Here is a 17,156-nt window from a genome sequence, read left to right on the forward strand (position 1 = left end):
TTGAATGATACTTGAATTGACAAATGCCTGCTGGCGTCAATAAGATGCCAATTTAGTATTCTGCACCATAGAGTGGCAACAGAACAATGAAAAAGTGAACAAAGTGTTACAAGGCCATGAGAATGTAAACTCTTGTACTTTAGGAGGGTCCAAACCCGGCCCTGTGGACCAACTCATCTGTTTATTTCACTGCATTGATCTGGACACTTAAAAAAAACCTTAAATTAACACACTGCTTAATCTGAACATTTGTAAGTGTGAAAGTCTCCAAACATTTGAATTTACTTAAGAAACACAACAGTTAAAAAGCTCTCAGCATATTTAAGAACGGAAATCAGAGTTCAAATTAAACCTATTGTTAAATTTATCAAGGATTAAATTATTTACTGAGTGCTTAGGAGGATCAAAAACCAGCAGGTCTGCGAGTCTCGGGAACCAGAATTGGGAAACCCTGTTGTGTTCATCTCACATACCTTTGCAGTGGTGGGGGTTTGATCTTGGGTTTCCCAGAGACAGAGGATGGTGTTTTGATCTGAGGTTTGGTTGTGGGTGAAGTGTCGGGTTCTTTATCCAGCTCAGCCTTGGTCTTGTTGATGAAGTCATTATAAGACTAGACAGAGAAAGTTGAGAAAAAGTTTAAGGTACAAAACAAATCGCCAGTTACACTAATAATGCATTTTAAAATAGTTTTTTTTTTACTTCTTACGGGTTCCAATTATATCACATTTTCTAAAAAGTTGTTAAAAAACAATATCAAGTATTTCCCAACTTTATAGTATCTCAAGGATATAAAAAATGTAGCTCTATGGAATGAAAATATTAAACCATTTTCTGACATTTAAGGTCTGTTATCTATGCTTAGATGGCATAAAATCCGTTCTAAAACAGATTTTGCCCAGACATTCCTGCCAGAAAACTTAATCCTTGTCAGCCACAAACCTGATGATCAGTAGCAAACTCCTTTACCTCAACAACACATCAAATGTTCTCTTTTGGGGATTTTGTTATATTACCTAAGGTGCTGCAAGTAAAGATCTTCAAACTTTTCATTTGTGTTTTTTCTCTGGTTAGGAAACAGACCTTTTGCCATTAAGCTCGCCTATTCACTTACAAAGGCTTACATTATTGCGAGTGGTTAATTCTGAAACTGAGTAAGCAACCGCAAGGTTCTGCAGCCGCCAAAGCGCTGTGGTTAATGGTACAGCGATGTAAATCTCGTGATTATAGCCAGAGATCTGAAGCGGGCCTCTCCACATCCAAACAATGCAGTGAGGCCTTGCGATGGAGTAAACACTGACCTCCAGCTGTTTGAGCAGGCTGGCCTCCTGTGCCTTCAAACGCTCCTTGTGCCGTTTCTTCTGCTCCTTCTTCAGCTGGTACACAATGGATTTGCGTCTCCGCAGCTCCTCCTTCAGAGCACGAATCCGGCTCTCAATGTCACTCTGGTCAGATGTCGTTTCTATAAAAACCGGACACAGAGGTATGTAGGCATGAAAAGGGTTTCTGTACATAAGTGCCAATATTATTGATTTACTAGCTCGTGGCTTACAGGATTTTCACTAACTAGAAGGCAATGCTTCATTATTGAAAGCAATAATCAAAAAGGGTGAGGAAACCTTTTTTAACAATTAAACTAAACCTCTCCCCAGAATTGCTTTTTCCCCTAGTACTTTTATAATAGTAATTATCTAATACCTTTGGTAAATGCAAATTCATGGCAGAACAACATGCATCAAAAATTGCATGAATGCACAATATGAATAAATGCAGTAATAACAGATGTACTTATGAATTTGTCAAAATACATTTTTCACGTGATAAGCAAGAAAGTGTTTTCTTAGTTTAAGTGTATATCCATTACATTTAATTCCGATAGCGCCATGAAATTGTTGCACTGCAACTTTCTATGAACCCCATTTTAAATTTAGAAACTGTTAATTAGGAGTCAGAAGGTGACCTCACAAACCTTAAAATGCCATTTAAACCTACCAGTGATGGATGGAGATTCATCAGACAAAATCTCAGGAGCTTTGCAAGGCTTGGATGCTGATCTCACTTGCATCTTGCTAGCCCCACTGCTGGATTTGGTCATGTCCTGCTTTGATTTGCTGATACTGGCTTTTGAAGACGTTGCCTGTAAAACAAGAGGACGACGGGCTCAGGAGGATTCAGGGTTTAAAAGTACATTCTTAGGTTTACAAACCCAGTCACCGAGACACTTAAATTAAAAACAGCAAGATGCACTTCTATACCACACTGCTAATTACACAAACAATTCCCAACTCAGACTTGCGTTAATGTGAAATAAAAAAATGAGAAAGGCAAAAACGTAAACAAAACCTGGTCAAATTTTAACTCTCGAAAAATATTTGCTTTCCTTGGAAAACCAAACAAGTGGATAAAAACTGCACATCACAGTCAGACAGGCACAAATATTTGAGGATTTGCTTTTGATGACTTTACCAACATTCACTCAACTCATTTTTGAGATATATATCTTCTTTACAAGGACTGTTTTGTTTTTCCTTAATTGAATGTGTGATGATGGTTTTAAACTTGTTAAATATCTACTGCAAGAGGTTGCCATGCACTCAGTTTCAACTGTTTTTAACTGAAATGACTGTGGCAGAAAGATTGAAGGATACTGCAATGGGCAAATGGTGAATGATTGTGCTGACAAACAGAGCCTTGTGAGAGCTGTGCAAAGCACACCAATCAGGACCATCAACAGCCTGTCATTTAAGCATGTACGAACAACAGGTACACTGCAGGCAAAAAGCTTAGATATTCTGCAGTGTTCTACTCTTTTCAGTCATTAGCTTTCCTTCCTTATGTAAACAGTACTAAACAAACATTTCTATAGTAATTTTTAAGCCATTTTGGCATTTAAGCCATTTTGTTCAAACCAACAATAATTTTAGAGCTTTAATGATGTGTAGAGAAAAGCAATCTTAATGACCAGGGACAGTGGACCAACTGTCAATTAGATCTGGTAATTGTGACTGATTAGCTACCACAACACTTGGTAATAAACTTGGTTTATTCTCACCCAAACTAAGCAGTTTTAATAGCAGATAATGTTGCTATAATAGCAGAAAACACTACTGGAGGAATATAGTAAACTGTTTATGTTCATAACATATACATTTTAACTCCCGGTTGTCTTAAGTACAGCAGTATAGCACGTAGATATTATAAAAAGCTATGTACGTACAATTTTCAGAATTTTTCAATGGCAATTAAAATCTTACATGTTACAGTAAGTCCTCAAACAGAAGTTTTATAATCAGGCCTGTTATAGAGTCAGAATGATGAGAAGTTCACCAGGCAGAATGATGGCCTTACTGTCTTGTCATGGGAAGAGGGACTCTCAAAGTCCTGTGAATAGGCAGAGCTCTCTTGGAGACTGGTTTCCTTATCTGGAGTGGGCAGCTCAGAAACAGGAGTCTCTGCAGGGGGGCTGCCCACCTCCTCAGGGATAGAAAGATCCGTGCGAGGACTGAAGTGGGTCTCCACAGCAGTACCCTCCTCCTCACTCCCGGGCTCTGTGACACAAATTACACACATTAACTCATAGGAAAAGAATAACCGTGCAGAAATATTTTGCATTAACAGTGCAAACTATTTTGTATTTTGACCACTTTACTTTTACATGACCATATAGTGTTTCTAATTCTAGTTTATTGAGCCACTTCAGCCTTTTATGTAAATTGAAATAAAGATCTGTATTGAATAAATAATAATATTGACATATAGCATGCCGAAATGCTTTGACTAATTAGAGCATACACTTAAATGTGAATCCACTAAACGTTAGCAAGATCATACAACCTTTGCACGTTATACAGTACAAATACATATTCTTGACAGGGACAAGATTAATATATGATATACAGAACATAAAAACCAGAACAGAAACAAAGCAGCAGTATATGACAGCTTGATCTGGTGCACAGTACAGAGCTTAAGCCCAGAAATTCCTGTAAAAGGATGATATTTTATGACATGGCATACAATTTAACAAGACATGCTACTTGCATACATCTTTCCCGGAGAATCAATATATCTGCACGAGACTTATTAAGATCATTTGCAAGAGAAGATTAAATGGCCAAAAGGAGCCCTCCCTCATCGTGATGTACTGATATAAAAGACCAGCAGCTGTGCTTTGCAATATGTTAAACAGCATTTCCTTTTCAAAATGTACAAAAAGTGCAACGTTTTAAAACGATCCCATGCTTGTTCCTATATTGTTTGCACAATTTGCAGGAGCTACTACCTACTCCCTTGCCTTCTTATTGCTCACAAGCCTCAGGCCCCCCCGAGCCCACGAAGATCTGAACTACGTCCTCGGCTCTCACCTCGGCTGCTGGGGCTGCTGTGACCCGGCTCTCTCCGGGCTGCGCTGTCCAGCAGCAGCTGTCCGTCCCACACAGCCAGGGCCTCCTTCTCCATGCGCCTCACCTCGGCCTCCTCCTCATCCAGCCGCCGCTTCCACTCCAGCAGCTCCTCCGCGTGGCGCCGCCGCTGCACGAGCTGCTGCTCTCGCTTGGTCAGGAACCTGCCCAGGACGAAACCTGTGAGGGGCCCCGCTGCTGCCAAGCTGGGCCCCACCAGAGAGAGACACCCACCACAGGGGCTCCTGGCTAGCAGAACACAGAGCCCCTCCCTCTGAACCACTGCAATCACTTAAGAAAGTTCTAGCATCTTACATCCCTTGATGTCACATTCATGCACCTATTTTGGGACAAAAAAAAGCACAAGGCTCCTGAACTGAAGTTGTATACACAGCATTTGGGCAACAGAAATGCCGCTGTGGATATAACTTTTGATCAAAAGTGTCTGACCAAGGTTGCGGAAACAGAGGACAATACATTTTAATAGAATGAAATGAGAGTTTGTATTTAGGTACACAGTGAAAAGGTCCAATTAGCACAAACTAAAAGCCCTCTGATGTTCTGGATCTTTCTGCCAAATTAATATTCCAGAACGTAAACCCCCCTACAGGTCATCCCTGCTCAAGAGATGTTCTCAACATTTTTATTCCTTTTTTTAAAAAATTAGGACCTCTAATTAAAAAAAAAACTTGAACAATCAAGAATGTGGTATTTCAGGAAAAACAGGGAGCCTTCTTCATGTAAAACCAACCCATTTTAGAACTCCATCAAGCCCCAGCAATACATTCTTATTTTGGTGCCCTATCCTACCGATTTTCTCCTTAGTAACAATAATTAGTTAATCAGCGACATTAGCTAAGAGATTTAGTTTGATCAATGGGTATATAACGGACAAGAAAATGGCATATATTTTATCATTGGTAAATAATTCAGCAATTAGCAGAATTACCTCACTGAACAGGCACAGTACTTTATTTTTTCTTTATATTAAAGGCCTGAAGATAGATTTTTAATGTAACTGACCATAATAAATTATCTGAGCCATTATTCAGATCATTTATTACCCTTACATTTAATATACAGAGTCCTGAAACTCTGGGGAAAAGTAAGTCAGAATCTTAAAGAATCCACTTTAGAAGACTTTAAAATCAACTAGACATAATATTCCTCAACAATAATTTTTCATAATCATAGAAGAGCCTCCTATATTTATCATCAGCCTCCTATATATCATTATCATTTACATTCATAAGTTGTTGATGTTACTTTACTTTTCCAGAATGGACAACAGACATCTCTCAGAGGGTATTCTGAGACATGAGGAAAAAAGTTTAATTTTAAACTTTTAACATTAAAATAGTTCTTGCTGCATCTTACTGTATTATTTACTAAAACGTATTGAGAAATCCTATTTAGGATAGTGCACCAACTCTAAAATAACAGGCTAAGGATGCTTCTTCAGTGCTTTAAAGCTCACAGGGTTCTGTCCTTTTATCAGTGGTGTTTTGTTAGAGTTGGGATGAAGGTGAGGTCGGTGGCATCACTATAGGGGAGGGAGGGTGCTCGTCTGCATTTTTCAATAGGAAAATATCCTTACAGTAAAGCCGACTGACAATGCCTCCACTGTATTGCATAATCCAGTGCTCACAGAACAAAACTAACCTGGACAAATTAACTCTGAATCACACTCACAAATATCAATTTATAAAACAACAAAAAAAAGTACTGTTAGATGAAGGAGTAAAAAAAAAAAACAACTACTTTGGAGACCAGCACCTTTAGGGCATGAATAAATTATAACGGGACAATCTTACCATTAAATTAAAAACGCATCTACCACGTTCTCGCTCTGAGTAACGACATGGTACACAGACAGGGATTCCTGAAAATTCACTCCCAGGGTGTATATCCGACTCCAAAATTCCCACCAACTCTTTTCACTTATTGCAAAATTAACCTGTGCAAATCAGATGAATCCCACTCAAAAGCTTGCCCCTAAACAACAGAGGTGTTAGAAGCCTGCCCTTAAACCCTGTGCCCAGAGCCCGTTTTCCTAGCAGCACCCCAGCTCTCCAGAAACCTTGTTCCCCAAGCCCGACACCACCTCCCACCCAGCGCCCGGTGGCCGCAGCTGAACAGAGCATGCTCTATTGGAGGGGAGGAAGCAGTGAGAAAGGCTGTACACTGTACCTGACCAACTGGTTGTAGATAAACAGCTGGAATTTGGGATGGAGGTTGGGGAAACAGACACTGAGAGAGGCCCAGTGGTGAGACGTAAAGACAGAGAAGAAGTAGTGGACAGGAGAGCAGTGTCTACAAAAAATAAGGAGGAAGATTTGTTTTTTTTTTTACAGAGGAGTTTCATTTCGAAATTCAGAAAAGAGATAGAGAGGTGGGGGGGGGGGGGGGGGAGAGAGAGACAGAGAGAGTGAGTGAATAAGCATGTGTTTATTGCATTTAATGTTAATGATTAAAATAGTGCGGCTTCTTCACAAGGCCATGTAGTTCATAACGACCCGGGTCCTGCTTCAGTCAACTCTTTAAACCAGGCTCTCTTCTCTTCAAAAATGATGTTTGATAAAGGAACCTTCAGGAGAGGTATCCACTTGTTTAAAGAACAGCATATTAATATTGACAAATGTTTTGCAATACATCATGGAAGGCTTTTAATTCCAGATGGAGGTGGCACGCATGCACACTCATGTGACTGATAACCACTAATCCCAAAAGGGAAAGCAGGATTGTTTCTAATTTTATGCCCCGATAGACTTCACTATTCCTAAATTAAATTTACTAGAATAAAGAATTAGGGATTTAAAAGCTAATGGCAAATATTTTAATTTGTTAATTTTGTTAATGTATTGACTTATCACTAAAAACCGATTAAGTCTAGCCCACATTCAAGTAACTAATGGCTTAACTGAAAGTGGACCTGAATCATCACGTAACAAAAATAGTTGTAACAAAAATAAAATTACAATGTTAGGAAAACAAAAAAAAACATTTCAGAAATATTGTTCATGCTCCATGTAGAGTGTTAGCTGAAGAAAATCTATAAGGAAAAATATGAGCAGAAGTTAATAGATGAGTTACATATTTATGTATTGAAATGTTAGGTTTAAAAAATACTCTTTCCCTTGAGGTTAGGATAGCGACAATTTGGTTACAATAGCAACAGGACAGTAAACTGGCATAGAGCATGCTCATATTCACAGGCACACCACAGACAGAAAGGGAACAGGAGGGTTTAATCAGGTGTCCTGCACTATAATCTGTATCCTATCATTTATAAGTCCCCACAATACATGCGCTACCACAAAACTAGGGTCAGGAGAACATAACTGTCTTGCCAATACTGCAATCACATAGGAAGAACAATCATTTTAAAAGTCAATGGTGACAGTTAAAAGTACAACGTGAGCACTTTGTAGCTAATGAAATGTTTTTATTAAAAAGGAAAACAAAACAACCTTCCTCTTAAGTCATTCCTTTTGCAGTCATGTATTCATGCTATACATTGCACTTCATCTCTAGAGCACGGCTGCGTTCGAGTATAAGAATATAACTGTAAAATGCAGGCCTGTGTAATGACAGGCAAAACTCTCCATTAATAATAATAAAATTAATTTAAGGCTCCAAATATCTATTCTTTTCATAAGCAGAGGTTTTTTTTTATCAAGAAATCATATTTCCCTACAACACGCATCACCTTCAGCTTCTTATCAACCTTTTCACATTGGTCACAGACCCGACGAGGACATTACTGACAGGGTTGAGCGTCGGTCGTGGTGACAGTGTTAACCAGTGGTACGTGAGACATGGATCCTCAAGTCACATCAACTGTTCACAGGGGGTTAGTCCCAGATAAGGTATCGCTGGAGCTTTGACATTCATTAATATTTGCTGTATTTCTATGATGTGTTGAGTAAAAAAAACACTAAGCAATAATTACTACCCCTACACTTGAGAGGGAACCACCCAATGGCCCTTTTTCCGAAGGCGAATCCAAAGCAGAAAACTATCAATAACAAGTTCTTCCAAATTATACTTAGTAGGGAGAATGATAAAAAAGCAGCTACAAAACAATGCCGTATGAACCAGTAGGCTCACGGCCTGAGAATTACACATGGGTGTAGCTCCAGAAAGCATCAGCAACATAAACACTCTTTGCAAATACAGGAAGTGCTTTTTTCAGCACGTCTGAAATTCACAATAACCCAAATGTTCAACTTAGAAATTTACTTTCAACAGTGCCTTCGTTGCACAAGGTACAGTATGTACTTCACTAATGATTCAGCACAGAACTGCAAATCGGTAACCTCTGAAAACCATCTGAGGTAAATAGCCAGTAATCTCTTCAAATCTACCACAAAAGGAGGAAAAACGTCCAAATGAAATATTCCTTTAAATACAGCATGAATAATGTTGGTAGAATAGCTTAAATGAGAAAGTTGTGGAGGAAAGATTTCAAGTGTAAAGGGTGAAGTACAGGAGTACACCCAGGATGAAAGTACTAAACAGAGGTTTAATAGGTCAACAGTGTAATTCCAATTTTCAATGTAACCGTATGAAGTGAAGTTCAAGAGAACTGTTAGTAAAGCAGTCATTACTTTTCATCCATGTGGCTGCGCATCTTCTTGAGCTTCTGCATGATGCTGCTGGTCTCGCTGCCGGAGACAGAGAGGGGTGAGGGGCTGCGTGTTTCCAGGTCCGTCTGGGCAGGGCTGGGCTTCAGCTCTTCTTCCAGAGTGTCCGAGTTGGCCGTCTCCTGGACAAGCAGGACCAGTTAAAGGCATGGTTCAAAACTGCCACAAAACGGACACAATGAACTCAGGCAGCACCGCCAGCAAGTACCTGTTCTTGAAAAAACTCCTGTTACACAAATGACCTATAGGAATATTAAGAGGATCATATTTATGATTAATTAATTTGTCTAAAAATACAAGCTGATTTAATTAGATAGGTAGCTGCACTGGAAAACAGAATAACAGAATTGTCCGAAGAGGCAGTAACCACTTCACTCTGACTTAATGAATTTTACGTAGTAGTTTATTTAATAAAATTGTCATAATATTTCATAATATTGTCTCCTGTGTAGACCAATATAAAAATATATCCACCTTGAAGAAGGATTTATGTATTGGTAGCAGGACAAGAAGAGCAAGTGAGTGGGAGTTGCTATGCACTAACCACATTTATGTCCCCTGCTGACTTCAGCTTCTCCTGCAGTTTCATGGTGGTGTGGCGCATTCTTGCGATCTCCTCCTGCTGCTTGAGGAGCAGCTGCCTCTCCCTCCGGGCAGCCTTGTTGGCCTCCTGAAGCCGCTTGATCTCCGCCTGTACCAGAGAGATGCCAGAGCTGCCGTAACTGAGCAGAAACCAAGCTACCACTCCAGAACAACAGGGTGGGTTTCACCATAGGCACTGGAATAAAACCATAACTGTCCATCTGGCTGATCATCCGTTCTCAAAAACAATTCACAGTTAAACACTGCCAACTTTATCATGAGTAACTGAAGAGAACTGCACTTCTGGATCTACACAAAGGTCTCGAGTTCATAATGGTTCAAGGAACAGCTTTGCTGCTTAAATCACCTGCTTAATTACTCTCAGGTTATATCAGATTGCTTCTTAAGACACACTAACTTTCTGAATCAGTACAGCAGGTGCTGATAAAAAGACATTTCCATACGTGCTCCAGAGCTCTCTTGATGGCACTGTGGTCTGCTTTTACCTGCTCTTGCTGGAGTTTCAGCAGCAGCCCTCGCTGCCTCTTACGTATGGGTGGCATTTTGTCATCCTCCCCTTTGTCCCTCAGCCGCCTGGGAGTCAAATCAAAGAAGCCTGTTATAAATGTGCTTCGAGGGCATTTCAAAGAAACCACAAGCTTTAAAACGCACGAAAAGCCTTCTCCTTCTAAAGAGGCCTATGCATTTCAAACAAGGGCTCCAAAAGTTTTAGCTTCCCACAAAAGGAAATAAAGGAAAATGTACAAAAACAAACAGCGGAAAGCTGGAAGTTTTTGCCATCATGTTATGTATGTGTGTGAGGGCGGAGGGAAAAACATGAGGCTGAGTAAATCATTTTGCTTACAAATCCTTTAAATTTTATAACTGGTTTAATTTAATTCATTTATGCTTGCAAACAGTCCTGTCATTTTTGTCTGTCCTTATATTCCTTCTAATTTACCACTTGTCATTAGCCTGACGAGCTTGGCGAGTGCGTTTTATTACTATGAAATGAAACATCATTTCTTAGGGGAGACTTGCGGCCCTTCTTGCCTCTTCTGGTGCTCCAGCCAGGCCAGCTCGGCCTTGGTCTTCTCTTTGAGGGCCTTCTCGCGGAGCCGCAGCAGAGAGGACTGGTGCTGGGCCCGGACCTCCTCCTCCTTCATGTACTGACGCACCATGTCCATGGTGAACTTGGAGAAGCTATCCTGACCGCTGGAGAACGGCATTCGTCCCTCCTGCGGCGGGAAAAATACACCAAGAGGTGGAGCTAAAAATAAAACCTGCAGCATTCCGCCATAATGAATTCCAGCTATGAGTGAAATAAAGTCTCTAAAGTGTTAACGGCCTTGTCTCACACATTTTAGTTTTGCTTTTGGATTTCAACTGAAGATTACTTTTAATAATGGCGAATAATTATAACACAACGATGTTAGTTTAAGACTCCCAAGACTATTAATAACTGTGAAAAATTCAGACCAAGCAGTGGAAGGTCTCATGGCTTCAGTCAGTCACAGGGATTCTTCCAATGTTTCCAGTGTTTTAAGCTATCATACCAATACTGAGGTTTTATTAGTGACAGGGTGGGACAAGTAGTAATTGAAGGAGGTCCAAATCCCTACAGATCTAAACACTCAGTAAAAAAGCAACCAGACTTATGACAATTCCTAGGGGCAAGTCACAGCAGCAGTTCTGCATACAGCTCTTTTCTAATTAGTCTGAGACAGATATATAAACGATTTGATAAATCACATGACCAATGTTACAAACATAAGACAGATACGGCTACCATTATTAACTGCAATCCAGTCATGATTCTATATAATCAAATAATGCATATTAAAGATAATACTGCAACTATGTCCTGGAATAAAACATAGAAGTATCAAAACTGCAAATCAATTAACCATAATCCAAAAAAAGAGAGATAAAGTGAAGCAAATATCACTCTATAAACGACAAGAAATCTCATTACATATTTCAAAGAAAAAAATGTCATTTCAGCTGAATGCCTCTGGTTTTAAAGACAAATTCAAGGGTAATTGGATTTATAAAGGGAGTGTTGCACCATATTTCTTTTCTATAATTTTTTAACGGCACATTAGTGGAATACAATCTTGTGTTTCACTCTTAATAAGGATATATTACAGGAACCTTTAAAATACAAAATGCACAACTGTCAAAGGACTCATCAGATGTTGCACAGGTTTAAATTAAAAACAATGTCATTCTAAATGCGAAATCTATCAGTCTGTTAACTGCTGTTACAAAACAACACTGACTGAACTGAGAACTGTAGATTTCACCTCTTAGATGAAACAAGCACAGAAATGTATCTATAGAAAAATATTCTTAAAATAAACGCATTCATCAAAAATTATTCAGTTGCTTTTTTAGAACAATAGTGGGATGGATGACATTATTTAAAATATATTGCCAACTTGAAGCTTTATCAGTGCCTATGAATTTTCTAAGTAGGTCTTACCAGTTAAAAAATCCTAAATTTATAATTCTTTAAATCTCTAAAGTTATAACCCAGACAAACTAGTAAATTAAAAACATAAGAATGGTAACAAACAGAGTATTATCATTCGGCCCATATGTCTCCTTTTTAGCAGCCATCTGAGACAAGGACCTAATCAAGCTGTTTGTTGATGGAAGGCAGGGCATCAGCTTAAATAAGATACCAAAGAATATGTCTATGTGATGCAGTGGTTAGGGTAAAACATTTTTTACCCAAGGGTTCCCAGGTTAAGCCAAAAGTCACCAAGTCATAGTGTTAAGCTGGGCAAATAATGTGTGTCATACCTTAACTAAGACATAATTATGGGTTTCTACTTAAGTGACTCAGTATTAACAATTAGTTAATGAGGGAAAATCTAAGCATCAAATCATCTTAAAGATGTTTCATTAAGAATTTTTGGTGTAAAAAGCAGTTTATTTAAGCCAGAAATGTAATCTACCTTAATAACCCTCAACTTCATAGGCCACTAAAGCAGGGCCACAATTAAATTTAATTCTACATTTAATGTTAAGGTCTCTGCGTTTCAAATGGGTTTTCCCCTCTCCTGGCAAAAGCTGTTTTTTGCTAGATGTGCTGCAATGGTTTCAGGCTTCTCTAAGGAGCCATTAAACCTGAGCACACAGCACTTTTATTATAGAAAAGGATTTAGTATGTTCAGCAGACTCTTGCACTTCACTTGCCAACACCAACTCCACAATCACAGGGGATAAAGCACAGTTTATATGTTAGGGGAAGTGATGAAGTATGTGTGCATGTTTTTCCATATTTCCTCTAAAGGGTTTTATTTAAAACAGGCATTCAAGAATCCTATTTCTCAAAAGCCTAATAGTTGATCAATTCCGCAACTAGGGAAGGACTACACATAGACATCAGGAGCTGCAGTAAGAAGATAGTAACTGGCTTAGAACTGCAAATTCAGGTTTCACAATTTTAGCAAGAAAACAATCAGTTACACAATACAGCAAAGCCAAATAGCAGTATAGAACAAAACCAATGCATAGAAGATAAAGATAAAAATAATCGTAAGATAAAATGATTAAGCTAAAACCACTCAATACAGCCTATCCATCCATCTTCTAACCCCATACAGAGTCACGGGAGTGCCGGAGTCTATCTTTGCAAGCAACAGGTGCAAAACATGATCCTAGACAGGATTCCAGCCCATCACAGGGCACTGCAGCCTATCATAACGAAAGATGATCTTAACAACTGTAGCCAATCACTGTTCAGAATTTCTAGAACATTGAACTCATAACTTTGGTTCCTATGCCAACACAGTAGTGAAAGGGGACAAAAATAACAAAATCATAACTTGGCACTGAACTAGGACAGGATGAGCTGCAGCTAGTATTGTTCTTGCAAACAAGGACACACTGAGATCTCCAAAAAGGAGTTACTGACAGCGTAAAGCGTGGCTTTGTCCTGGGAGGGCTCGTCATCCGAGTCTTCATGAGGGTCACGCTTCTTCTCAAGGGTGAACCGGCGGTGGGACTCGGACGGCAGGAGGGATCGGAAGGATTTCTCCTCAATCTCATCCTCCGTCATCGACTCGTCGAACTTCAGAGAGTACTCGGTGGCAACAGAGATGGTATCTGCAAAAAAAAAAAAAGAGATTCCCATAGGAACCTTCTGAGGAAGTCCTGGACTGATAGTTACCAACACACAGAAGAGTATTTCAAAGTCCTGTTTAAACTTGTCCCCCAACGGAACTGCCTGGCCAAAATAAAAATTCAAAGTAGCCTAGTACTGCATTTGATCATAATAAATGAGCACTTCAGTGTCTCGGATTTCACCCAACATTTTTTCTTCCCATCAAGAATTCAGCTCATACATACATAAGATACTTGTGTATCACAATTACAGCTGAGAAACATGTTAATCCAGGTTTGATTCCCTGCTTACAAATGAAAAGGTCTGGCTGTTTGATGATTTCACCAAGCAGTATTAATTACAAAGAGAAACCCTTATTTCACAATCAATCTCCGAAGTAGCTGAAGTAAATGAGCAATGGTGGAGGGGCCTGAAAATCGGGAGCTCTAAACACAAACCACATCATTATACACAATGGCATGATCCCACCAGGAAGAGCCCACAAGATACTAAAAGCAAAGGCAAAGCACTCACCTTTCTCATCAGGCAAGGAGGGGACACTATCACTGTGAACTGAATCATCAGCTGCTGCTTGGATCTCCTCCTCCACAGAGCTGCCCCTCTCATCCTTTACAGGTGATGCCTTCTCTTTCCTCTCCATAGAAGGCACAGACAAGCTCACTGGTTGACTGCTGCTGTTACTGTAAAGGGACGACCAAAAACCGCCTGTGAGTTCCATAAACCGCACATTGAACGCCACCACTGCTGCAGGAAGTGAATGCAGGGCATGGCTTTAAGATACATTTTGAAAGCAGCAGATGCCAACTAAAAATAAGAAGAGAACGAAGGGCATCAAATCATACAAAAATATACCGTAGCTTCCAGGTGCGTTTTATGATTTAAGGTGAAAAGTAATCTCTTAAGGAAAAGACCTCACCTGGGGGTCTTAGAGTGAGAGGACTCTGAATAGCTGTCCAATGATGAATGATGCTCCTCTGTCTTCATTCTCAAAGGAGACCCATCACTGTTGCTGCTGGAGGAGGCGAAAGGGGGAAGGGATGGGTACACAACGCCAATTAATGCCTTACACAAGTACTGATTAATAGAAGTTCAAAGCACGGCACTAATTAACCCACCCAGGCCAGTCTGAAGACTCAGACCTCCTCCCCCACAGAGAAGTAAGAAGTAGCCATTCAACTCTTTACAAATGAGAACTAGCCATTATGTATTTGTTGAACCATATCCCCCTAAGAAGCAAACCATTTGAAATCGCCCTGGAAAGGTACATTTTAGAAAAGCCTTAATATACACGTCTCTGGGAGGTGGCAGGAAACATGAACAGCCAGTGAAGACCCATGCAAACGCTGGCAGCAAAAGCCAACTCCACCGATATAATTCAATGCAGAACCTGGAGTTGTGAGGCTGTGGTGTTAAGTACAATGCCACCAAAAACCTGGGAAAACTGTCATTTGAACCAGTTGTGTAGTAAGAAAAGGCCTGTAATTAATCCCAGAAGTGACTACTGCCACACTAAGTGCATAACCCAAAGTCACTAGATGTTCTGTTTTCATGTTACCTGTCCAGGTCACTGAGGGAGCGAAGCTGCTTTATGAAGCTCGAGTGGTGTTGACGCTGCTGGTCGTACAGGGCTGTGATGGGGGCAGCGGGCACACTCATTGCACTAGCAATCTGAGAGCGTGCCAGCTCTGTCATCTGGGGAGGAAAGACCAACAAGAGAATCCTCAGTCCTGACTCAATCGTTAAACTTATCTACAGGAATACATGGACTAAACTCTCAACACTTTGGGGTCACAAATTGTATTGACTGAAATGATATAATTTTTAAAGCCCATATTTGGGGAAAACAGCTACAGTTGAGAGGCTTTGAAAACACCTTACAAATAACAGCTTACTCCCAACAACAGGACTATCTATGTAACATATACTACAGACCTAACGATGTATAAAACAAACGTTGAAGTATTACTAAATGAATTAAAGATTAAATAAAACTTTCTATGGAAGTACGTTTATGTATAGAACCCCCATTCTATCTTTGAATTTTCCAATACCCATTTTTCTACCATTTCAGAAACGAAAAGGCAGTGTTTGTACCTCCTTGATGTGCCAAGCAGCATCTGCAGTGTAACGCACGGCCTCAGCCTGCTGGGCGATCATCCTGCTGGTGGCATCCTGAAGGCCTCCCAGCGCCTCCTGCTGAGACTGAGCCAGCACCTGCTGGGACTCTGCATGAGCCTGGCAAATTCCAAATACAGGAGCAATATCTTGAGGACGCAAATCAATACACAGCTCGGCCTTTTCCAAGATAGCCTACCGCAGTGGCCACAAACATGAAGGCGACCACAGGGCCTCAGTCACGGCCTGCCTCGTCTTTGAAATGCTGCAGTGCGTGCTTTTAAAGAGCCACTCAATAATATAGTGAGTGCAGAAAAATTTAAATACACAACCATAGAAGTATCACTCAAACTAATCACAAAAGCAGAAAATGCATAACATTACACGTCAATGCGTTTTATAGACTTGGAACACACTGGCCCTGCTTATTTGAAGCAAAGAGAACAAGCACCTTCAGACCCAGGTTTGGATCCAGGGAAATGTATTATTATAATTATTATGGCTGTCTGCAGCCTACGCCCCCCCCATATACCTGTGCGGCCTTCTGCCTGGTCTCCTCCAGCTGCCGCTGACTGTCAAGAGCTTCCTGTTCGGCTTTCAGCTTCAGCAGGTACAGGTCGCGCTCATGCCTCTGCTGCTGGGCCTGGGAGTTCACAAGGTCAAGGCATTAGCTACAATGGCGGGTCAAGATTAGCCTTCTCAGTAACATGCCCAAGCACTGGGACAGTTGATAGGGTTATTCGCCTGCTGCTCACCTTGAGGATCTGGGCCAGAGAGACGCTCTCCTGCTGTGCCAGAGAGATTCCCCGCACGCGTTCCACGTCCGAGAGTTGCCGTACAGACTCTTCCATGGCATCGAGGTAGCTCAGCTCTGCTGTCATGCGCTGCTGGAGCGCACTGGGCGAGAACTGCAGAGAGCCTGTACAGAGAGAGTCCAGAGAGTTGAACGACGCACATCATAATCAAACAAAATTCAGAACAACAATTCTCAACATAAACCCCAACTTGAACATAATATTCTTTCTTTCGAAAGGTTTTATCCTGCTATTATAACATATATACGCAGAAATAATGTAATAGCTTAATAATTGTATTAATCGACTGCTTTTCATTTGTATCTCTATATGCTATGTGGTAAATGGATGGAGAAAGACAACAATTATAAAGAACTAATGGCTTATTTTCAAGTCACAAACAAAGTTAGTGGAAATCAGTCAGGTGATCCTGGCAGGTCCTAGGGAGGCTATGATATACCACCTTCTATGATCTCTCACTTATCAC

The 17,156-nt window shown here is 40.4% G+C and overlaps 1 protein-coding gene across 3 annotated transcripts in view; it reads right to left on the reverse strand.

The window, feature by feature from the left end:
* Positions 1-17,156, reverse strand: part of cep350 (centrosomal protein 350) — a 65,641-nt gene that overhangs the window by 11,029 nt on the left and 37,456 nt on the right. The window contains exons 18-34 of one of the 3 annotated variants that reach the window (XM_088927521.1): positions 16,631-16,794; positions 16,408-16,518; positions 15,855-15,995; positions 15,316-15,452; positions 14,677-14,772; positions 14,274-14,440; positions 13,551-13,741; positions 10,679-10,863; positions 10,132-10,219; positions 9,588-9,734; positions 9,008-9,165; positions 6,588-6,710; positions 4,362-4,561; positions 3,346-3,545; positions 1,990-2,134; positions 1,299-1,459; positions 474-610 (exon numbers count right to left, since the gene is read on the reverse strand). In XM_088927521.1, coding sequence (XP_088783647.1) covers positions 474-610; positions 1,299-1,459; positions 1,990-2,134; positions 3,346-3,545; positions 4,362-4,561; positions 6,588-6,710; positions 9,008-9,165; positions 9,588-9,734; positions 10,132-10,219; positions 10,679-10,863; positions 13,551-13,741; positions 14,274-14,440; positions 14,677-14,772; positions 15,316-15,452; positions 15,855-15,995; positions 16,408-16,518; positions 16,631-16,794 — 2,551 coding nt within the window. The remainder of the gene's footprint in view (positions 1-473; positions 611-1,298; positions 1,460-1,989; positions 2,135-3,345; positions 3,546-4,361; positions 4,562-6,587; positions 6,711-9,007; positions 9,166-9,587; positions 9,735-10,131; positions 10,220-10,678; positions 10,864-13,550; positions 13,742-14,273; positions 14,441-14,676; positions 14,773-15,315; positions 15,453-15,854; positions 15,996-16,407; positions 16,519-16,630; positions 16,795-17,156) is intronic. The other 2 variants (XM_088927522.1, XM_088927523.1) reach the window with 2 other exon arrangements.

Source organism: Atractosteus spatula, chromosome 11 (assembly GCF_055471065.1).
Source record: "Atractosteus spatula isolate fAtrSpa1 chromosome 11, fAtrSpa1.hap1, whole genome shotgun sequence".
Classification (NCBI taxonomy): Eukaryota; Metazoa; Chordata; class Actinopteri; order Semionotiformes; family Lepisosteidae; genus Atractosteus; species Atractosteus spatula.